The following is a 25219-nucleotide window of genomic DNA, read 5'->3' as shown; positions in this document are numbered from 1 at the left end:
AATGCGTTTAAAATGGGGATACTGATTATACTATAGGAAACAGAATTTCACTCTTTAAGTTTTTGATGGAATTCTGGACTATGGTTGTCAGATGAGAGGAATTGTGCATGGTATTTTGACCTATTTCGGTGGTGATATTTTTGGTTCATGCTAGTATTTTAAATAAATATTCATTCTTTCAATGAAGAAATAGCTCATGGATGGAGGTGAAGAGGGATAAGAGTGAAGGAAGGAAAAAAAAAGGATTGATTTTCTCACTCGATACAAGGTGCCCTCAAGAGGCAGGAAATGACAAATAAAACAACCGAATGCTGTATTGCGTGAGCCGGTGTATGTAGCGAGCGTTTGTGTGCGTGTGCCTGTGTTCCTCCCATCCGTTTGTTTGTGCGAGGAGTGTGCATGAGTGGTAGCGTTATGGGGCGGAGGGTTTTTCTGTATGTGTGTGCGTCGGTGAGACGGGCCGAGGGAAAAGAGAAAGGAAGTGAAACAAATTGCGTATCGACTGGGTGGAAAATTGGATGAAGGCTGGCATCAGATGGACGTCCGTCTGTCGGATTATTTGTCCGGAGCGCGGAGCCGTGGGTTACGGGAATCGAGAAGCTGTGAAACTGACGCTGTTGATGTAGGCAGTGAGGGAATTGACGAATAGGCCGGAGGAAATATTATTTTATCCCCCGATATCCACCACCCACGCGAATGGATGGTTGCCTTTTTAGTCCTTTAATAGACGCTCACAAGAGTGAAACAATGAGCAGTATTCACTTACATCCATTCCAGGGCCCAACAGACGCAGTTGTTTCGTAAAATAAGTGTCCTAGCTCACGTTGCTTCATGATGAAGATTTTTGAGTGAAATTGTCTTTGTTAAATGGTTTGGATATGAGAGAAATTAATGGCCACTGGCACTTTATTCTTTTTTCTCTATTTCAACAATTTGAGAACTCTTCTGGATTTATTTTTTCTGGGTTTCATTTTATTTTTTTTACTCTTGAAAAGAAATACACTTGATAAGTATAGCTGCTTAGCTATTAAGCCCATGACTACCATAAATAATATATTACAGCCTCAATCTTTGGAAAATGTAATCTTTTCTTCCCGTTTATCAGGTTTGAAATTGATTCGTCCTTACTATTTTGACTGTCTTGGACGATTTTATTGGTCATTCATCTTCTAAATTATCTTAAGCAGCAAATATATTGGAGAAGTTTTCCAATGAGCTGGTAAAAAGGTATTTATGATCACAAATAATTTGATTTTTTGTTACAGTCCTATGATTAAACACTGTTAGTCATGATTTTTTTCTACAAGATCTAAAATTATCACTACCTACTCCAAAGGTTTTAGGTCGGGAAAAGTATTGGAATTCATCTTGGTTAGATGAAGCAATTACTGTATTTTGCAATACTCTCGATGATTTTCGAACTGAAAGGAGGATTATCTACATTTTTTTCAACTCTTGGGCGTCCTTCTGCCTCCTTATGAACGATTCCCGAGAATACGGTCTTCTATCCCATTAGCGAGCTTGGCAGAGTTCTAGTTTCGACGATAAGCGATTTTCGATGTACCAGGAATCAATTTTCCCCCGAAACCTCTGCGTTAGCCACAAAACAGCTTGCTAGTTGTAATTATTTTCCGATTCTGTCGTTACATGGAGCAGATGCTTTGATTACTCTTCGATCACACCGAATGGCGCCTCCGGATCCAGTTTTCTGGCAGCTGTATCTGTGAAATATTTCAATTGTTTTCCTTTTGCCTTCTGTTTGGAAAAATATCCCTCCTTCCTGTTGCCGGTCAAACAGTACACATTACTTAACACGTATACACTCTTAATACTTGTACACTCATATAAATGTGTCATAATACTCAGCGGTGGGGCATCGTATGGATATTGGAAATTTATTTACGATTTGTATTCTAGCCGAACATTATTTTCCAAAAAGAGTCGGAGCGTAAGTTATTTAATTGAACTAATATTTCTTTATTTCCTTCGTATGTACCAGTATTTACTTATATAGCAAACCTTTCGATTTTGATGAATGTATTTTTAATTCTGTGCCGGTTTCCGTTTTCGGAAACTTAGCTATTTTTTACTTATAACGTAAATATAAAAATTCTCTGTATTTTTCCCGATAGCCAGTCTCGTGAAATGATTTGCAAAATTATATGCGTAAAATGCTTTTTTACTGTAGTTAGAACTATTTCATATCTATTTTATTGTACTTCGAAATTTTACATAACTATTTTATTACACTTTGAAATCGGTTTGTGTGTAAATTAAGAGAAATATTAATATAGAATATTTTTTCAATGTGATATCGCTCATGGCGGTCGTTCTCTGTTCGTAATCGGAGATGCTCAGCGGATTGTGCCGCGGGCTGCAAGAAATGTTTAATTTTCGTTCGGCTAGCATGGGAGCAGAGCATACATTTTAGCTTGAAGCAGGCTTATACTGGCGTCAAATGACACCTCGTTGATTTTGCGAGTCGTAGTTGCATACATGTTTTTATTCCCGTGACCCCCAATACATTTTTCCATGCGGAGAGCGTCGGTAGAGGCGGAATGTTAAGGAATCAAATGGTGATGTTCCCCACTGGAAATTAGATCCTCCGAGGCCATTTCCCTGGAATTAATCAACGCGGTTGTCACTCGAAAACCTAATCAGAATTTCTTTTTTCGGAGAACTTCATTCTGCGGAGCGACTTTCCGCCCGATAGAACGGACTGCTGAAAAACAAATGAAAAGGGGAAAGCGATTCACTCATTTCCGCCCTTCGTTCCATATCGTTCGAGTATCCACTTGCCCATTCCTTCTTCCCTTCCCTTGCCGGCTTTAGTTCGTAATCTAACTTCCCGCCCGCCCGCCTCTTACCCCGTCTCATGTTAAATGGATATGGGTTTTTGGTCCGTTCTCTGGATAACATGCCCCGGAATGGCCTCTCCGCTCTAAGGTAGTTTATTTTATTTTTTGATAAAGTATTTCAGCACGCTCGGGGTGCTCTTTTTTCTACGATGAATAAATTCCAAAATGAATGGAATGGAAATTGGTCGATAAATTGCAGCCCATCGTGCTCACTTGCCATTTTGCATTGTGTTACTTATGGATTGCTTGGTTTATTCCTTCCTTTTGGCCATCAGAGGTGGGATGAAAGGCGTGAATTTCTGTGCTAAGTATTCTTAAAAAAAGCAATAACTCTAAAAATTCAATTTCGTTTCATTTTGAATATATTATTTTCAAATTGGATGCGGAGAAAATTGCGCTACCTTTTTTCCCAAAACTGATTTGCGTACTTAAACTTACCCTTGTTGTTTGGAGAAAAGAAGGTTAGCACGATTGAGGTTAAATTTTTTCCTTGCCAACTGACCAGACATCAGAATTGGGATATTTTAGATGTAAAAGTGGAATTTTTGCGTGCATAATTGTTGGGAAAGCTATTGAAATGAATTAACTGCTTATATATCCCTCCGTATTTTTGGCTCCAATAGATCCAATATTTCTAATAAATCAAATATTTTATCATCGCAGGGTTATTATTTTGCAAATAACCCTCATGAATGCGAAACGTTAAATACTTGCTGACAAAAATACTCGGTTTTTGACCTGCGTCATTTTTCATTTTTTTTACAAAGAGTCAATAATTGGGATATCATATTTGTAATGGTAGTTAATGAGGTCATGTATCATTAGAAATATGATAACATAGCAAAGCAATTGATATTTATTATTTTCTCAATACAATTTCAAATTTTAGCTTGACCTGTTCATCATTGGCATCTAATATATGTGGAACCGCAGCTGCATTTTTGAAATGTTCTAATGGGTTTCCCGTAATATCTCATGAATTGAATGTGAAATGTCTTCGCACAAGAAGAGGGTAGGTAGAATGTCACATAGCATTCGTTGCGCAGAGGTTTAATTAGTCTAGAAAGTTCAATGGTGAGATCAGGGTGGCGAACCGGGGAAGTAGCTTGGACGAGAGCGAAAGATTTTGGAGTAGGTATAAGGGTGAGACAGATAGGGTAAGGAGTGGATTACGGGGAAGAAAATTGGGGAACCGCTTGGTATTCCACCGGGGGAAGAGTCCCACAGCTTGACAGTAATTTGGAGAGTCGGCTCTCCTTGTTTTTGTTCAACATGGCATCCTGTAGTTTTCATTGCGCACGACGTCTTCAGGGGAGCGGAGTGATTTCATCGGTCCGGGCTTCCCTATCCCTCCTTCCCCCCCCGTATCTGAACCCCCGTGTTGTTCCCTCGGACTTTCCCCCGCGCACGCAGGGGCGGCAACAATTGCTAAGGGACACTAATCAACGCAGATTCCCAGGGGTGGGAAGGAGAAAGGTGGATAATACGTTCACGAGGGAAAGTGTGCGGGGTGCTCAGGCATATTGTAGGATTGTGCCATTGTGAGGGATTTAGGTGTTTGCGTGGACGGGCTCCCTCATGCCTGTACGCAAGGCAACTACGGGGGCGGGGGTAATTGATTAAAAATGGTCCTTCAGAGTATAAATTACGTTTCCATCAAAGAGATGGATGAAGAGCCTTGATTACGCGAAGATTTTATATGGGTACCTGTTTTCTGTGTGTATAAGCAGACGTCATGATCAAGAAATAAATTGCGTGGAGTCATTCCGTTTTCAAGTGATCCGATTTCGGAAAACTTCTTCTGTTGAGCATCGCGGTTTTTAGTGGATGTATGCGTGGCTATTTAATTTATCTCCAATAATCAGCATTAAAATTTTACAAAAGCTTAAAGGGGCACATGCGGTAGAAAATTTTGTTTTGCACCATAACATTTGGCTTTGAAATTTTGTGTACTTTGAGTGATAATTGTCGATTTTATAGGACTTTTGGAGACGATTTCGCAACTGCAGTAAAAACTTTTGCAGACAAATTTAAGCGTTATTCCTTTTATAAACTGTTTTACTGGGTATTATAATACTTGTGAGTGGGACAATTAAGGCTAAATGATTCACATAAAGTAGATAATTTCAGAAAAAGTTAAGATTCCGAAGTAAAAGGGGTCATTGTTATGACTGTATCCTCTTTTGCATGAGACATTGTTTGATGTCCCCGTTCTGTAGCTGAAATGGATGAGACTTCAGCGGGAGAGGATCAACATATTTATTTTGGTCTGTCTATCATTATCAATCAAAATCAGTATTTTCAAATTCGTTCATAGTAGCCTCATAACTCTACGGTCTCCTTAAGGCATGCTTGCCATTGGTTTTCTACAGTGTGCAGATGGAGAAGAAAGGGAAAGCAACACGAAGACGCAGATGTGGCAGAATTTAGTCGCGGGTGGCCTCAAGATAAAGAACTACCCCAGTGAGGATAGGTGAAATGATGGTGGAAAGTAAAAGGGAAGCCAGAGAGATGAAATGGAAGCGAGACCGTGGGTACTGGATGTGGCTTTGTTTGAGGACGTTGAATGTGTGAGAATGAGAGAGGGAATAGTGATGGCAACGTGTTGTTCCCGCCGTTTTGAAGAGGGACGAAGCACCAGCGAAGCACTTGCCGGGGGCCGAGTGAAATACGCTCCTGGATTTGCATGGGGTCAGTTGGCAGTGTATCCGGGCCGTTTTAATGGAACCTTATTACCAAGTCCTTCTACCGACCAACCCACTCAGAACCTTTTCTCTTCCTCCTCGCCCGGTTAACTATCTCGTCTCCCCCCACCACCTCTTCCCCCCCCTCTATTTTTGTTCAATTAGATTAAGCGTAGACTCGCGCGCAAAAGGGTTATAATTTTAATCGCCCCTAATCCTCTTACTTGCCATATTTCCAGCCAGTTTTCCCCACCGTCTGTGTCTCTGCAGGGACGTTTTGCAGGAATTGAATTAGGTTGAGCTTGTTTCTGCGAGAGATTTAGGGAAGTAATAGTCTGTGCTATCCACTCTTTCCGTTTGAATTACAAAAACCGAACGTTTTTAGAATTCGCGGTGGTGAAGTAGTGGAGTAAATTCAGTCGGAATAATCTAAAATGACCCTAACAGACACCTCCACTAACCACTTATCAGCTTGTACATGGTTTCGGTAAATTCTCTGGAGGCTATAAACGGTTCTGTTTCTAGCGTGTGGTTCTATAATGTTTATTAGGCCCCTAGGAATTTCGCCATATCCACACCTGGGTACGGTCCGTTTCCGCCGTAATCTGTGTTACCTCGTCGCTAAGTGGACAATTATGACCGTTGTACGAATGGGTGCGTTTTAATCCCGCGAGTTAAACCGGTGTTGGTCTCGGGGTAAATTTCGTGTGACGTGATTTAGGCGCTTTGTATAAGCGGACTGCGTGCATAATCTGCGGTTTCTGCAAGGCTCTTTTGTCGCCTGGCTCCTCCGTACGTTTCTTAATCGCGAGCACATCAAAATCGTCTTCTGTTCCTTTGGGATTACTCTTGATGTTGTTTAGGCTGGCAACCGTTTTCTAACCACAGCTGGAAAGGTTACCTAAAGCGTTAATAAATGGTCTCTTGAAGTGAAAAATGGCGGTGAACAACGGTATCCTTTCCTTGAGACTACCGCGTTTGAGGTGCAAGAGCATTTTAACCGTCTAACCTGAATTTAGATGACGCGTTAATTCATCTCCTTCGGTCCAGTTTTACCTTATTTCGCGAGGAATAATACTTTGATATTAATAATCTCCTTGAAATTTCAGACATGCTTACAGTAGACCTTTTCGATTCTTGTTTGTATGCCATATATAAAACATTTAACTGTTAGGCTATACTGATTTGAAATTTTCATGTTTGTGGTCTAAAGAATTAGCAATTGGTTTTTTGAATTATTTTAAATGCGTACCTTGATAATCAATGTGATTGAATAAGTTTTAGACGAGTAATAATACATGAATAAAGACCAGTAGATGTTAAATAATGAGGCCTCTTCATGCGATTTTCCAAATTATCCAGCTTCAAGTAACCCATCGCGTCACACAAACACTATCCTTTCTCTCTCTGCATGTTTACTCATTATGTTAATTTTTATAGCGGATTTGAACATGCTAGTTTTAATAAGTTAACTTTTATTTTCAATGAGAATATCATATGATCCTTTTCAGACAGTACTTAAGCTAATGATAAACACGACCGGTGAAAATGCCGAAACGAAACGTGATAAAATATTGCTCCCAGAGAAGAATTATCAGTATTGCGGTACGACTGCATTGCGAAATTCGGCGTCTGCAATTTGGGGGTAGTAGCATTTGAAAGCCATCAGCAGTGGGAGTCCTTTCAAGTCAAATCAGGCCCACCAGTGAGCATCGAAACCTTTTAAAGCTCTCGTCAAAATTGCCTCCTCATTCAGGGCCCGTTCAATCTCCCGTTCGGTCACCGCTGCGTCGGTAGGGGCCGGCAAACTGGCCCTGAATTGATCACTGGCCCATCTCTTCTGCCTCTCTCTTTGTGGGTATCTCACCACTTACTGTAACGTCATTTGGTATCACTTGATTCTCTTGTAATTTAACATATTTATATATAATTACGTTTCGGTTAAACATCATTCCGTTTGAAACTGTGATTTGTGCATAGCGTTGGTATTTTCATTACGTGGATGTAACTAATAATATTATTGATAATACTATTAATAATAATGTGGATTCCTGTTGCGGATTAGGAATATTTTTAGAATAAAATTATAAAACATTTTGTACTGTCTTATGGTTTATTAATAATAACAACTCGTTTCGACGCTTAGCGTCATCATGACATCACATAGAAATAATGAGTAAGTACTGCCGCAGCTAGTAGACAGTACAGCAAGTTTAATCATTTTATTTAGCAGACTGTTCCACCATATCTAGCCAAACAGTTAAACTCATATCTGTTCTTGGTATTTTTACGACACTGAACCTGATTCATTTTCGAGGTTTCAAAAAATTGGTCATGAATAGCTGATAGCTTCCTTTCTTTATTAAGCTAACGGGATTAGTTGATCTAAGCAAGCGTTTATTATATTCTTTTCTTTCTCTGCCTGATTTCAATCTCATTGTTCTACGGGACGCTTTGTGAGGAAACAATGTATTTTCAAGGATGCAATTTATCAATATATCTTAACAAATTTTCCTAGTTCTTCCACCTGATAAAAAAATGCCTTTGCTGTGACACAACATTTCTCTCAAGTTAGGTACTTAGCAAATGAAGAATCCACTTCCTCTCTGTTTGTATATATTATTTTTACTCTACTTATAACCAGTCTAATGTAGGTTCATAAATAAATACAAGTTAAATTTATTGAAAAAGTTCAGCATCCGCCTCTTTCGTTATTATTTTTATTTCTAGCGCTTATTTATTAGCTCGCCGAGAAATCTCGAATTGGAACTGTTAGGAATATCATACTTGGAGATATTTAAATAAATCATAACTACATTCATATTTCTCCCTTATATTGCTGAGCCTTTTATCCTCATTCAAATAGGCTTACAAAAAATATTCCGGAAGTTATATTCATTCATTTATATCTTAGCTAGTCTAAATTTTTAAAGTGTTTGTCGCAAAGAGTATATCACTATCATAATTACATCATTTTTTTTTTCTCACAAGATATTGAACCCGCCCTCCATTTCCTCATCGTAATAAGCTCAAGTCTAAGCTCACACTGAAAAGACAGGTTTCCTTCTCTCGGCTTGGCCCCGTTCACCCCCCCGCAGACCTCTCCTCAACTTAGTCCTCCTTGAGGAAGGGCATCGACTCGGGTGTCCGATACCTTTGCCCGCGGCGGGCTTCCTTGCCAAAGAAGGGCTGACGTGTCGCTCCCCCTCGACTGGTGTCCTTCGCCCGAGGCAAACGAGAAAAAAACAACAAAAAAATCGCTAACGAGTGTCCGCGCTACATTCTCACCTTCCCTCTCCCTTCCTTTTTTTTAGCCGCCCGGAAAACAAATGCGTACGCAGGTCCCGCACTCACACATAATTTCTTTTTGTGCAATATAATTCTCTTCTTCACCCTCCTCTCGTTCGCTTTGTGTCTCTCTTCCATTTTGTTTTAAATGTATCCCAAGGTCTCCCTCTCTCTCCCACGCATCATCCGTTTGGAAATGGTCCACCTCCCGAGCAAAAAAAAAAATTCGCGCTTATTTATTCGTTCGCCGGCGTGAACGAATTAAATGAAGCCCCAACGGTGGGAAGAGTGATGGTTACAAGGGATTTAGCTCTTTTTTTATTCTTCTGACGTCTCCTACTCTTTGGGGGTTAACAATTTGAATAGACCCATCGCACTCGAATAAACCTCAATTCTATCCTTTGTCCCAGTCGTCGTGATGGATTTTAATACGAGTGAGTACAAGCTGATGTATATGTGACGCCAAAGCTGATTATTATCGTCGCTACGGGGGAATTTGTATTTCGGTAGAGACTCTAAAAATGAATTTGGAATGAACTTAGTAAAAAAATCGCTTTACTTTAATTAGTGTACGTATATATTTCGTTAAGTATAGCATGATCTTTCAGGAATATATGTCTTAACTTGGAATATTGATGTTGTAAGTTTTCATTTGAAATACATTAGGTAAATAAGTGATATAAATTTTGATAATAATTATACGGAAGTAAAAATACATCGGAATGGGAATTATTTTGGCAATTTAGATTTTAATATCGTAGTACCTCGTATAAAATAAAAACATGCTTAATTGTATTGAATCTTAATGACTTCACATATTTCAGTCTTTCTAACGAATAATCTCTTTCCCCTCTTCTCATTTTCTCCAATTCCATCTCTGGAATAAATACGAATAAAACGCATTTATCGCAATATGTGCCTTGTATATGATGATGTAACATTGGAACGCGGGATTGGATAACTACTTTGTGCAACGTTTCACTTTGCTGTGTCGGTATTAATAAATTTGGTGTAAAAAATTTCTTAATCCCGCGCTCAGAAATTCAACACTAAGGTTTATTTGAATAGATGACAGTAGGCATCACCATTAATTTAGCCACAAGCTTGTGAATTAGACACATTCAGGGAAGGGGGCGACTTTCTTTCCCTGTGTCACCTCGCACTTATAGGATTTTTGCATGTCGGGAGTTTTGTATGAAGGCTTCACTCAGGAATAGAACCCAAAACCCCTCGATCAGAAGCCAAGCATTCTATTCACTTGCCTACCGTGCTCCTCTACTTCTCATAAATTCTATTCCTGTATCATTTTATGGCATTGACCTTGTAATAAACTTTTCATCCCGTTCGCCCCAGTGTTTTTGCTTCGCCAGGAAGAAATGGAGTAACAGGGTCCGACTTTGATCTTTCTTAATGCACTCAGTCTGAAAACATGAAGGAAGGTCGGTTCCGGTTTTATTTTAATTTCTTTTTTTGAACTCTCTCCTCCCCCCGCACTCCTTGTCATTGCTCCTAACTTTCCTCGCCCCCTGCCGCCATTCATTTTTATCATCTTTAAATAGCGCTCACTTGAGAGTAATAGGCGTGCTCTGCCTCCATCCTCCGCGGCTGACTGCTTTCTTGAGCTTACTCTCGCCTCCTCACACCCTCTTGTGCCTGTCCGTTCTTCCCCGTGCACCGCTGCTAAACAAATTATCTCCCTCCCGTCCACACGTTCGGCCTTCGTTAATCTGTCTTACCCAATCCCCGGTCGCATTCATGCGAAGCATAAGTTTTTTGGCTACTCTTTTCAACGCTCTCCATTTGCGACCCCTCTCCCCCCCCCCCCCAATCCCTTCCTCACGATTTGATTTCGTTCCAAAATTCTTTCCACAATTTAATGTGTTTTCTCGTCCTATTCAAAAACAGGGTCGTTGTCCTGAGCAAACATTCTTTCTGTGCCCCCTCCTGTAAGTCTCCCGTGTTCTTTATAGTTTTTGGCTCTGCTCCGGTCATTGTTTACGTTTCTGCACGCACACCTGCTGGTACTATAGGTGACAGATTGCAGGTTCGGTTTCCTCCGGTGGTCCGAAAATGGAAACGTCAATGAAATGAGTGTATGGAAACCAGAAGAGCTTACTCAGTCTGCGTTTATGATATCATTCACTGCTCTCTTTCAATGATATAGGAATTTAATGGGATTTTAATTAGTTTTAGCTACAATATTTCAAAAATTTTTGACGCGGTTATATTAATTCATGAGTCAAAATTACTTTTCAAACGGGTGATGGTATCCGGAAAACTGGTAGTTTTGAAGCACTGAACGAAACAATTGACTTTGTACGCAGTCACGCGCTCGAGTGCAATGTTAATTTCACCAAAGGATGAAGTTTGCCATGAAAAGATATTTGACCTAGCCGGGATACGAACTCGAATCTCCCAATCGCCGGTCGGGCGTGTCACCCAGTTACACCACCAAGTTTCTCAGAGCGAACTTCGGGAGTTTTATTTTTCAATTAATCGAAGAAAATGAGAGGCTTCTTATGAAAACGCAGGGAATACATGTGAACGATTGCAAAATCAGGGGTTACAGAAAAGGGAAACTATTTTTAAATAGCGTATACATTCTAATATTTAGAAGTTTGAAATATTTTAGAGCGTTTTTTTCCATTAGGGCTTAGTTGCATGAATATGCAAAATATTACATAAATTTTATCCTAGCCAGTAGTAGAACATTGCAACACATGCTATATGCCCTGATTATCTCTCTCTCTCTCTCTCAATTTTAAATTTTGATGAGTCTACCAAGGGCCCGCTAATTGCGTATCTGTTGATCAACCAGCAGGGCGCATAATTGCAATCAGAAAGTTTCAGAGTTTCTGATTTTAGCCCACCATATATTTCCATAACGGTCGATTTTAATCTGTTAAATTGAATTCATGATTCATTCTCGCTCTGCTCGCCGTGAATCGCGGGTTATATGGGTGGGAATAGATTGCTGATGAAATCGGAAATCGAATATGAAATCAACCATGGTAGTAATCCCTTTTCCGCTCTCCGTCAGTTCGCTCATTCCTTCCCTGCCCGTTCCTACCCTTCTCCCCTCCCACCCCCCACGCCCAATCCCTCCACGCTTTAGCCCCCTTGATCCCTAAATCGATATAATCCTATTTCGGTCCGCACCATATTTAGGCTTTACATGACGATCCTTTATATTCCATATCGCTGTTTGAGTAAAATTTTGAAAGCTGTCAGGCCAATTCTAACACGTGCCTCACAACTGACATCATAGGAAACACATTTTAATTTTTTTTCGTTCGGAAAGTCACGCGAAACTGCGGGAATGTGGTTCTTTTTTTACGGTCATTTTGAAATTTACATGCAAATTGGATTATGTTTTGAAGTTTTTCAGTGTCATATGATTTTTTATGGCTAATTTTTACCCCCTTGAGCAAATGGTATTGGGCCTTCAATACCTGGAAACGTGTATCGATGAAACGAGTTGTCGAGTACGATACGCTATGGTTTTGTTTAAGATATTTTATGTAATGCAGTCAGGCACAACAGTAGCTTTTGGCCAGAAATTTATTCATTGAAGGATATATGTAAACATTGAGTAAATAACACCTTGTAAAAACCAGCTCAATAGATGGGACGGATTTTTCGATGAAAAATGGCATTCACTACGGAAGCTGTTTATATTTCGGGAGTAGTTTACATTTCGGAATTAAGTGAGGACAAAGACTACTCATTCTACTACAATCTATCGCTAGCATTAGTATGATATTTTTTCTTTTCTCATTTATGAATCTTTGTTACTGGTATTGATCTAGCACACATAGTGCCAAAAAGATTCTAAAACTGAAAATAAAGTAATATTTTATATTACCTTATTACCATTACCGCCATTTATTTGTCCCAATGAATAATTAAGTTTTCACCATGTAGTAGGTATTTGCATATGAACTTCTGGTATTTTTACTATCCCTTGATTATGTATACAGGGGCTGATCCAGGATTTTTTCTGGGGAGGAGGGGCAGGTTCGCAGGTCTTCTCATATTTGAGATCAAAAACAATATACAGCAATTACTGTAGAAAATATTCTATTTATTTTGATATGAAAGTTATTAATATTAAACTGAATGATTGAGGCTCCGTAATATACAAAATAAAACGAACGTAATGATAGCCCTGTTAAAAATCTTGTCTACTTTTTAAGCGTAAATCCCCCCCTAAATACGCCTATGTATTTTTATAATCCAAAAGTTATGGTACATAGTCGTAAAGTAGAGCAATCACAAGTTGATTATAATGGAAATGTAGCATGAGTGAAAAATTCCGTTTTACGATCGTGACTAGGAAATTTTCCCAATGGATTTGGTTCTTTCATTTATATAATTCCAAAGATTTATGTAGCCAAAACGGTCCTGTGCCTTAGGAGTGATGCGTGTACTTTGGGACATGCTCCATGTTCTCAATCAGCACGGCCAGGAACGCGGAGCGGTTGCAATTACAATTATTCAATATTGAAAGTAAATGGGAGTTGAATTCGGAATGGAATTCTGAATAAGGGTGGACGCAGACGGGCGTGAGAGGGAAAAATATAATTCAAAAGGAGTTTCAAAGGTAGAAAAAAGAGGAGTAGGAATTAAGTTTAAATATGAAAGTGCTCGGAATCTGGTGTGGGGGTGGGAGGAGGGTGGAATAAAAGGGGGAGAGGGGGTGGGGCGAGAGAGAGAGAGAAAGAGAAAGAAACGGAATGTTGGGAGGAGGATGGGGAAAAGAAAGGACATGAAAGTCGCCGGCCGACTTCCTCGGATCGCATAAATTAGCAAACTCTTCGAGTTAAAACGGTCGACAAATCGGGAAGGATGTGAACTGAGTTGGACGACGAACTCTTTTTGCATCCTAATGCCGAAAGAAATGGCGGGTAAAGGCGTTGGGAAAGGTGGAATCGGGTGGAACCACTCCTTCCTTCATTTTTTTTTAACTTTTCCCTTCTTTCCGTAATCCCTCATTCTGTTTCTCTCTTTCTCGTCTTTTCCCTCCTCACCCAATCCACGTATCCCAGTCAGCACAGCTATCTTTTTTATATTAATATTCTCGTCGCCGTCCGACGTATTCTCCTCCCCTTTATATATTTTTTTCCTTTCAAAACCCACCCTTTCCAGTGTCGCAGGCTCAACCATATCTTCTCACACTCCTCAGTCTTCTTGCCCAGGCGCCGCCCTTCTCTTCTTTCCCTCTCTCGCTGAGAGTTCCCTCCGACTCAAGACTCGGCTTTCGCTGCCCCATTCATCCGTGTAGATGTATGGAAACGGTCCGAGTCGAAAATTCTTCTTTCCCTTCCTCCTCCTTACCGTACTCCTCGGAATACGTTTATCTTATTTCCGCTCATCTTTCTTTCATTCCCCATGCTCTTCCTTTAGGTATTTCTTTTCTTTTGTCGTTGTCATCGCAACATTCCTCTTTGTTTTTCAAAGACGAATCCACCTCCGAAAGTTAGCTGTTCACCTTAAGGCATGATGTAGGCGATTGCATTGTCTATGATCTTATTTCATTCGCTACTGCTCGATTCTGAATTGGCCTTCGGTGTTAAAATATTCATAAGGTTGTCGTTGGTTTATTTCCTGCCTAGAACTGTTGTATTTTGTTGTACTGTAACTGTTATAACCGATGTAAAGTTTGAGGTGTGCTTATAATAAATGAAACGTTTCCAAGCGTAACTTTTCATTTATAAATGCCAATCCTTCGGCGTGAAGCCAATTTTACAGAAATTGATGGTTTCAATTACAGCAAAAAATTACTACGCAACGGAAACAACTACGCATAGTTAAAGGAAGTCAATCGTTAACTGTAATTTACGGTGAGTACGATGGTGAACTTCGTGGTGCTGTGTAATTAAATAAATAATCTTTAGTCAATCGCCTGTAGTTGGGGAAAAGAAAGAGCGAGCTTAAAATAAGCGTGGCGTTTTGCGTCTTTAATACTACTGATTTAAAGTAGCGTACATTTTTAAGGACGACAAAAATGCTTTAAAAATAGTGCACAAGGTTTTCTTTACTGATGTGACTTCTTGGGGCAAAAAATGCCTTGAAGCAAGAATAAGCGTTTTCTCATGACGCATATCCTTTACCACTTTTTATGTGAAATGGTGAAAATATTAAGACGTCATCCCATTAATATCTGCGGTCTTATGCCTTTGAATCTGGAAGAAATTAAAATGTTCGAATAAGAGAATGCTACAGTGAATTATTATTGTTATTATGCTACAATGTATTTATTTCATTTATTTCGTAAAAGTGTATAATATTCCATTACGGTGAAGGAATGAAATATATGTATGATTTCTTGTAATCATTAGTGGTTTCTGAACTCAGATAATTTAAAGTATACTTTCTGGTTTTGTTTATCTGGTTTTTGAAATATTTGTTTTTCTTTTCAGATCGAGGATGCGATGCTTATGTTTGACAAGCAGACCAACAGGCACAGAGGTGAGTACAGTTTCTGTCATACTGGATCCCAGATTATTATCCTTACATAAGCAGTTTTGTGTTATTCATTTTGCAATAATGATGGCAAAGAAAAATGAAATCCCTTTTGAATGGAGCAAAATTGAATTTCATTCTTGAAAAATAGCGGAAATTCATGTGGGAAAACTGGAGTCTATCCGAAAATCAAAAGCAAAACGAAGACGGATTGTCTGTTTGGCAATGAATTTCCCAAAATGAATCATTAGACTTGGCGGATGAAGCAAGAATGTGTAAATATTTTTGGAAACCTCCTCGGTTTGAAATACACAAAAGCTCATTAAAACCGCTATTTCATGCGTGTTAGGCGGAGAAAATCGGTAATAGACTCGGGGTGTGTCTATTTTTACGCCGGCAGCACTCTTCCTTTTTGCTTTCGCCGACCATCCATATCTGTTTCCTTGCCTCCTCCGGCAATATTTTACGGAATGGGCGGCCTGTCTTCCTTTCCCCGCTGTTCATTTTATTTTTTGCCCCTTAAATGAGACGAATTACAGCAATTTATCTCCCAGGGTTTTCAGTTCCTCCTTTTCTTAATCAGTGCAACCCTATCGATTCGCGTTGTTATGTTTTTACCTTGTTTGCGCTTTATCTTGTCATACTTTACTAATTAAAGGACGTTAAACGCCGGAATTTCTACAAGAATAATTTAGGTTAAGCTCGGATTGCGCGTGAATTAAGCGAGGAATACTGACTCGTCTTGAATGGATTGTGCCAGAGATAGGTCCTGATATTCAATTTATCTCTCTATTCTCCCTTGTATCGTTCAAGTTAAGTTAATATTCTAGTGCTTTACGAAATACGCTAAAAGTCAGGGCCATCAGGACCAATCATTTCCTGGCAATCAGGACCATATGTCTATTTTGTTGTAAACGGGATTTCTTTATATCCATAATGAAGGATTTTTCCCTAAAATCACAGAATTTTCGGCTAATATTCCGTAAAACGTCTTTATTTAAGCAACAGATCCGCGACAATTAACCATCATCCTACCGTTTCCAACCAACGGCTGTTATGGGAGGGATTTAAAATCAAAGGTAGAACTATGTTGTGATGGCCAAACGTATGAACAATTGATGATAAGATAAGGAACGGTTAAGTAGCGAAGATGACCGTAAGTTCTTCGTAAAATAGAAAATAATTACCTAAGGGACCAATGTATAGTTCGTAATAGCGGGGATTCCGTATCATCCGAACTCGTTACATGCGGGAATATGAACATAGGAATCATAGCGATCATAGGAAAATCCAATGGATCGAGAACTTACCTCGTTATAGGCGGGATTTCGTTACATGCGTGATCGTTATAAGCGATTTTTACTGTAGGTGTTTTTACGTTTCTATTTTGTCACTATTAGAGGGAAATTGCATCGAAATATATCAAACGTCCATTTGTATTTGAATATAGTGTATTGTATACTCATATTGAGGATGTCAGGGGATAAAAATTCGTCAGTTTTGAATTCAAAGTGATAGCTCTGCGTAAATACGTGCCAATCATTCTAATACAGGCATCCGCTCGTGACTCATGCGAGGATTTAAATGAAATCGCTCCTCAAATTACAATATACGGCGATAGGAGAATTTTCCGTGCCCCGTAAACGTCAAATGCGAAATTAGCGATGTTTTTTACGCATATATTTCCGAAATCAAATCAGCGTTCGCATTTTGTTGCTACTGGCGCACTGAAAAATGATTAAAATGAAGCACCCAAAATGTATACGAGAAAAAGTCTGCCATGATGTGCATGCTCTTGGGAAAAAGGTAGTGGAGGTCGCAGCTGAATAATTAATCCATCCCACGAAGTGACGTAAAAATCTCCAATGTTGCTCTCTCGACGGGAGGAAATTGATCGCATTAGCATTCCTTATGCTTTTCACGAGTTTTGATAAACGAATTAAACGGATGGCTGACAGTTATTTGCACGGAATCGAAACTCTTGCCGGAACGCATTTCGTAGCTCCCGTCAAATTGGAAAAGTCTCTAGGGAGAGATATTGAAAGAAAAAGAAGGGGCAACGGGTAAAAATTTAGCAAATCATTATCCATGGTTGAAAAATATTCACCGGGAAGTTTTATGATGATCGTAACGATTTAGTTTGAAAAGGGGGCGTGGCTGAGGCTCTACAGATTTACTCCGAAGAAAATGCAAATCTATTTGCCCCTAATAAAAATAAAAAGAATATTCAGACTTTCAAAAGTTTTTCAAACTTCCAAGGCAAATCTTCAAAATAAACTATTTCAGGTCAGGTATTATTTTCAAATTCCCACAAAAATATTGCTGCCTGAGGTGTTGAAAATATCTGAGCTGCTCAATTTGTTCTAGTACCTATCCATACGATTTCAAGGGGTCATCGCAAGGAAACCTGGAATAGTTACTCTATTCACTGTAGCATGTTCTTTTCACGTGAATCCGTGAGGAAGTTGGATAAGACTGAATTCTCTGCCTCGACCTTAGTTACGGAACTATATCCCACCGAGTGGAACACGGAAAGAGACAAGCGGTGTCGCCAAAAAAACTGCAAGAATAAAACAATCCGTGACTAGCATTGACCTCCTCGTTCTCTTCCAAGATCTGCACCGGTGATAGGATCCGTTGGTGTGTGATAGAGGAGTTGCTAATTTTAGCCGGCGACGAGATGCTATCTTTAGGGGGCAGTAGCATGGAAGAGCAGGCGCGGTTAGGTTTTGCGGGCAGTAAGAAGAAAGGTTGATTGGGCTTGAAGTGAGGCGTTTTGTACTAGACTGAATGCAGTTTCATGATGATCGTGAGGATTTCGTTTGAAAAGGGGACGTCGCTGAAAAATTATGAGATGTGAGAGATTCCTCTTCACTGGAGTTTTTTACGGCCCATATGTCCCTCATTAGAACTTAGTCGAGTGAATATTATTTTTTATTAAAATACCTTACCTTGTACATTATAAATCGATTTTTCGGCCTAATACAATATATAATTGAGTTTATGTCAGTATAGGTACGAATATTTAAATTTGTTTTCAACTCTGAACGTTTGAGTTTTGTTACTAATTTTACTTAAATAAATCTAGTTTTGAGAAAATATTCGCAAAATGTATCTATTTAATTTAAAATTGACATTTTCAAGACTGTAGGTTAGAGTTAATAGTTACTTTTGGTCGATAGTTTATATTATTATTTTAAAAGTATATTTTTATTTCGTCTAAAGCCCTGAGGATGGCAGAGACTGTCAAATATTAAGATAAGTTAACAACCTGCATTGCTGGAGACAATATGGGTATATAATATTTATGTGAAGTTCTTATGCCGGAATAAGCCATTGTTACGTTGATTTATCTACCTATGGCGGTTGGTGTACGTGGAAGGCGAGGCATTTCACTCATTTCACACTCTCTAGTTTGAATTAGATGATAAAAACGTTGTTTAATACATTTTTGTGTGAAATTAATGCATAATTGAATAATCTACCTTATTTTCCCTAAAATATCTGCTGTACATCAACATATTTCGGCAATCAGGAAACCTTACCGAGCAAGAATTTTTGGTTGGGACGAACCTCAAGTCTTCATTAAATTGTAAACCCTCCGCTACGTAACCCAATACTGTAGGTGACCACGCCCCCCTTATCTTCAACCGGCGCAAATTACCTCCGTTGTCTTGTCGCCTTCAAAAATAACCGCCCAAGGCGGGACAGGTAGACAAGGGGGAATGAAAGGGGTGTTTTCCCTAAGGTTGTGAGTTCAAGCCACGGAGACTAAGGGAGGGAGAGAGGTAAATAGAGCCCAGTAGGGGGCCCGCCCCGCGAGAGGAAATGGAGAGACAGCATACGAGGGAGAGGAAGAACAAAATGTTGTCGGCTTTAGAAGAGAGCGGGATTGAGATAGGAAGAGGGTGAACAGATGAGTGCAGACGACGGGATGGCGAAAGGCGGTGGGAGGCACTTGCGAAACGCCGTGCAAAAACACGGAGGAGGGAGAGAAAGGAAGGTGGTGGGGAGAGGTCTTTGAGTGGGTTAGGTGACTCGAGTCTGAAGGGCTTTCGCTTTACCCACTCGTCTAGCCGAGGCCACCGCGGTTTAAAGATAGTGCGCACCGAGAGATACGAGGAGGGAGGCTGGGTGAGGAGAGTAGTGGCCTCAAGAGGGAGAGAGAAAGAGTATCGCAAGAGGGATGAAGAACGAACGAACTTCTGTGAGGAGTGGGACCGCGAGGTGGTTTTGGAAAGAGGGTGAAAGATCATTCCACCGAGGTTCAAGAGTCTAATACTTGTTTCCACCGATACGCTCATCTTACGCCGGTTAGCCCGAACCATAGTAAGGTTTTGTATCGGAAACGGCTGCGGTAACCACAGTAACGGATTATAGCCGCTGTCGGCTAACCTCTCGCCGAAGTTAGCGGGCTATGTGTGTTTGCAGTTTAGAGATTGGCAGTGGCCTCGTGTGGGAAATATGCTGGTATTAAAACTATCCTTATAAAAACGTATTGTTTACGCCGGAAGTGATACAAAATTGATATCAGTGCGAGAAATGTTTAATTAGTAATTGTTGCCTGTAAAAGGTTCTCATTATTAGTTTATCTATGATTATTATTCAATTATATTATAAAAAAATATTCTCGATGAGTTATATAATTATGAATAATATTTCTACGAATCATGGTCAACACGATAGAGACCTATTTTAAGGCCCTTCCAGAGTTGTTCTCTAGGAAATCCACTGGCAATGGAATAGCTTGTCATGTGATTCTCAGGAGTCATATGGTCGCGTATACCTTCGTCTAATTGCTTCGAGAGTATTGTATTGCTGTGCTCTTTTTATTTCAGCCATTTTTCTCCAAATTAAAGTCTTTTAACCAGGGCTATTTTTGCCCTTTGCGGAACGGTGGTCAGTTCAGCCTTTTCAATGAACCAATGTTGGACTTGATTGAGTGAGGACGGCATAAATTGGGAATGGCGGGTAAGGAGAACCCTATGTGAGTTATTGGCATGCACCTGTCGTTAGAATACTGCCTTTTGATCACAATTTGTAAAAAAAATTATATTCCGTAATTTTTTGATTGAAAATATATCACCTAACACTGCTTTGTTCTCTCATTTACTATCAAGCCGCTGGTTGGTTTATTGTAAGTTCGACAAGTGGCCATCTTATTACACCTCGGGTGATGGTTTTTACAAGAGCCTGTTTAGGAGTTGTTCTGAGGATCATCCAATTTTTATCGTATATCATTTGTTTCCTTGGCATAAAGGTAATTTATACTTCTATCATAGTTTATGATTTGGGCGTGAATCAGACGTGTACGTAGTCGTATTACTTATTTAATTTCACGAAAAAATGTTTTATTTTATATTGGAATCAAGACACTTGATGATGAAAAGAGCTCAGTAAAATTCCTTCCCCTCGCTCGGCCCAGCCTTCTGACCGTGATGGAGGTTGTGTAAGGGGCCGTTTTTAATTATAACGGTCGTCGAATTATTTTCGTCCCGCTCTGCCCCAACCTCCAGCCCCTCAGCGCTCCCAAGAACGAGGACGTGAATTATATCAGATTGGCACGCAAAAGAGGAGAACACAGGTGTGCATATTCGGTTTTGGAATCCGAAAAAGATACGCCCCCGTCGCTATAATTTTAATTATCATTCCTTCTCGCTTCGTTGGATTTTTAGCAACGGATCGCGAAGATGTTTCTTTTTTGTGGACGAGGGAGCGGAAAATAGTGATATATTATTAAAATTAGCCATCGTTATGAGTGGCACAGCTCATGTATATCCGCCGCTGGGGCGACGTGTTTAACGGACCCTTAATTGATAGTTAAGGTTGTTTTTATGCAGTATAGGGTAAAAGTCACGTTTTCAGGGATGGCGCCGCGTTCTTTCGCAAATCCACCAAAAGACCCTCATGATTGATACCCCTCCTATCCCCGTGGTTAGTCCTTATCAGGGGGCATAATGGAGTTGCTTGCTTACTTCCGAAATGGCAATTTATTAATGGAATCCGGTAGTTTTAAGGGAAAGGCAAGCTACGACGGAGAAAGAATCTTTCTCATTCAGACATTTCCTCACTATTTTAAGTTCATCCGCTCTTTCAGTGATTCGACCCGGTGTTCAATTCGGATAGGTGAGGTTAGAACCCTCTGCAGACTAAGTCACAGGCATGCAATCTTTCGATTTCAGGGTGGGGGTGTCAGTTCATATCCCAGGGTCTTCCTTCTACCCGCTGTGAGGTTTTCATTATGGTGCGTCCGAAAGCTTCACCTGAGAATAGAGTCTGGAATCATAAGCCGAATGTTCTATTCAGGTCACCACACACTCCAATTTTGCCAAAAAAAAATAGGGAATAGTTACCGTCCATTTTTTATGATTTGGTTACGTCATCATAATTTCGGCTCTCGCACCCGTTCATAGATAACTGCTCCTCCAGGGGAAAAATCGCTCAATCGAGTGGAAATAACAACGGAATGCGCTGGGCTTAGGAGTAACTAAGACGTGGTGACCTGGTCTGTGGGAGTGCTTGACGTCAACAATTTCCCCGCAAAAGGGAGATGTCCGTCAATTTTTCGCCGCCAATTGCTCGAGGAACAGGCGACGGACCGACGTGCGGAAAAATATGCTATTTTATTGCTCAAACTCTATCACAATCGACGCATTAAAAAATTACTGAACTAGCCTATCATTTCTAGTGCCAGCCATATGGTAAATTTAGAATTTTTTATTTTTCAAAGTATATCACAGCGAGCGTGCTGCGCCCGCTCCCAATGGGCTTCCCCCGCTCTTTTCAATGCAGATCCCCAGAGGGATAGGCGCGTTTCTAATTTTAAAATGTAGAAAAAAAGGCAGGGTCTTATGTAAAAATTTAATTGGAATGTTCATGTACAGATTGAGGTCAGAGGACCTCTTTAAACACAACATTGGAAGTAATTACACTATCCTCTGTTAAACGCACATGATGACTCATACTTTCGTATCAACAGGAGACTTGAATGTGGAATCAGCCGCATTTTGATTATAGTTATTTAAAGAATGCGAGATATTGTTGCAAATGAACAAATGTATCAGTTTGTGCGCCGTTAAAGTCAGGAATATTTACTGGTTTTTGTTTTTTTTTTGTTTTTTATTATTATTTAAAAACCAATTTTAGGAAACAATAGCAATATTTAGGAAGTAAGATATGCCGTCGCATGTTCTCTGATAAATTCTGTGCATTTTGGTACCTCATTTGTAGAGTTTGGTTGCGTATAAGTTGAGAAAAAGGTATCTATACAGTAGAAATAATATAGAGGATTGACGAATTAAAAAGTTGTTAAACTAGCCAAACGTTTCAAGTACCGGCCTCTTTAATTTTTTCACTCCGTGTGCAGGCGGTCGATGCCATAGTATTTCCTTCTCTCCCGTGGGACTGGCTCTTATATCTTCGCTTCCTTCAGTACGCCAGCTCATACAAACAACACCAGCAGCAGCCCTTCGCCTTGATGCTTATCGCGGAGTGCGCGAAAATACATATAACGCCCGCCCGTCGCGTGCTCAGATTTGTGGATGCCCGGACTGTTTTAACGCTTCGCGTCTGGGGCTCTGGTCGGTCGGTTGTTCCGCTTGACGTTTTATCCCGAGATAGAGGCATAATCTGGGCCGGCAGGTGGGCCGAGGAATGAAAGAAAGTGATGATGAATGCTGAAGCCGACGGAGTGACAGGAATTCCATGGGGAGAGTTTAATTTTAAGGAAGAGCGCGTGAGATTAGGGTCTTGAACTTGCCCTGTGCAGCACGAGATTTGTTCTCTTTCACGCCAAGACATTGGGATGATAGACAACTCCATGTGCGAGGTAGATTTGGAGGCCTCAGAACGTTCCAGTCCTGTGCTATTATCGGACAACGGAAGTGAAGTATCCAATCTCCTTTTTCCAAGGATCTTGGGTATCCTCCTCCGTCATTCATAGACCGAGATTCGCTCGGTGGTATGCAGTAGACGAGAAGATAGATAGGAGTCATGGGCGTAACACATATATCGCCTCCAAACATAGCCTCAGAGTTTTCTCGAATCATAAGCATAATTTAAAGCAGCATATATGCTCTACGATCTCTTACTCTTACGAAAATGGCATCTGCTGTGGTGTAATTTATGTTACTTGTCTTAAGCTCTTAGATCGAGATTTCCCATGCTTTGTATTCCGATGATCTTTTAGACTAAAAAGATCAACTTATGAACTAAACAAAGTGTCCATTTTAGCCTTATAATCGTTTAGCTGACTCATAAACGCAGTTTTTTCTACTTAAGGCATTGCTACCATCGTAATCTTTTTCTTTGAATGATCCTCCTTTTCAACTGGAATAAGTTTGGCTAAATAAATGCTCGATCACTTGGCGCATTGTAGTATCGTCATATGCTCTCAATTGATCAAGCCAACACGAGCGTGTTTAGCGAAAAATCAGAGATGTTTTGCCCACGTGCCGTTCCGTTGTGATGTGCGACGTAAGAGAATGATGGAAGGGAGAATGCGAGAGTTACGGTACGTTATGCGTGGCTGGGGAAATATAAATATGGCGACGGGAGTGAAATTAATGGTGATGGTGTGGGGAGGAGTGAGTGGACTTTAAGGAAGCGAATTTCTCGTTTCCCTCCGTGCGATATATATCTCCTCTCCCCGTGCTCTTCTGCCTGGCCAAGAAGTTGAAAAGGAAACGGCAGCGGTGGTCTCGGGTGACGTGGAGCGAGATCCCCCCAAGGAGAGGAGAGAGAGTGAGGGTTTTGCGAGCGGTGGGTTTTCCAAGGGTCTGAGCAAAACGAGGAGAGATGGCTATCGCGGAGACGATAGCAGTCAGCGGGCCCCGTCCCTCCTTCCCTTCTCCCGCGCACAGCTGTCCCAACGGGGAGGGAGGTGGGAGTATATAAATATGCGAGGCAGACTTATAGGGGCGGGGAATCGGAGAGAGGGTTGGGGTTTTATAAAGCGTGCGTGACCATTGCACGCGTGTGCATGTGGGTTTGAGCGTGTATTTGTTCCTCCTATATTTTTGGGGAGGGAGGTGGGTTATACTTGAGGTGTAAGGTTTCCGCGAGTTAAAGATTTTCAAAATTTTCTTGTCCAAAAAATTTGTAGACGCGGCAGGAAACCCGGAAAAATCACTGCCTTGGGGTCAAAGCCTCGGCTGTTACTGGGCGAGATGGTCTCCTAGGTGAACCACAACGCATTCAAATCTACATGCTACCCTAGAAGCCGGGGTTGGGGTTGGTGTGGTAGCTAGAGTGTTGGCCTCGCATCCAGTGGGCCTGGGTTCAAAAACTGGTAGTGCTAGAAGTGTTTCAGAGACTACCGAGTCTGCTTAAGTGATTTTTGGAGGTTACCTCAAACACTACAGCGCTGGATGGGACGTAAAGTCGTTGTCCTCATGGCGACTTTCGTTAATAGCAGGCTAATGCCGACGCTATGTTTATATCCTCCTTTCCTCTCATACCATTACCCATATCACACCGTACATAATAAGGAAGTTATGTTTTTTCTCTCTTCTTCTAAATAGTGCCATGAATTCAGATTTTTTTCGAAGTCCAAATTATGTACAAAGTCTATCTAATAGGTTATTTTTTGTCATTTCTGTTAATTTGAGCTAAAAAATAAGTTGGTACGAAGTGTTGTGAAAACAGCCACATATATCTGCATCATTAATTTATGGAAGTGCTTTCGCTTTGGTTACTTTTTACGTAAATACGTTTATATTGTTTGAATCAATTTAGCGTGGTAAATGAAGGTACTTTGTGATGTGAAGCATTGGAATACAAATAATTGTGTATTCTTTCCTCTTGGGTCGTATTTAATGAGGTCAGCGCAAATGCAAGTACTGGGAATATACATTGGCTAACTATTTATGGAGTATCTTCTTCCATTTTTGGTCATTTAAAAATTATTTTAAAGCCCTCATATTT

The 25219-nt window shown here is 40.4% G+C and overlaps 1 protein-coding gene across 5 annotated transcripts in view; it reads left to right on the top strand.

The window, feature by feature from the left end:
- The window catches only part of LOC124167603 (RNA-binding protein Musashi homolog Rbp6), a 716673-nt gene that overhangs the window by 420242 nt on the left and 271212 nt on the right, over window positions 1–25219 (top strand). For all 5 annotated transcript variants that reach the window (XR_006866742.1, XR_006866741.1, XR_006866740.1 and 2 more), the window contains one exon: window positions 15253–15301. Coding sequence is in view for 1 of the 5 variants with exons in the window: in XM_046545586.1 (XP_046401542.1) it covers window positions 15253–15301 (49 nt within the window). In the remaining 4 variants the exon portion in view is untranslated. The remainder of the gene's footprint in view (window positions 1–15252; window positions 15302–25219) is intronic.

The sequence above is a fragment of the Ischnura elegans genome, chromosome 1, assembly GCF_921293095.1.
Source record: "Ischnura elegans chromosome 1, ioIscEleg1.1, whole genome shotgun sequence".
In the NCBI taxonomy this organism is placed as follows: domain Eukaryota; kingdom Metazoa; phylum Arthropoda; class Insecta; order Odonata; family Coenagrionidae; genus Ischnura; species Ischnura elegans.
Note: the sequence above shows the minus strand (reverse complement) of the source record. Positions and strands in the feature narration are given on the sequence as shown.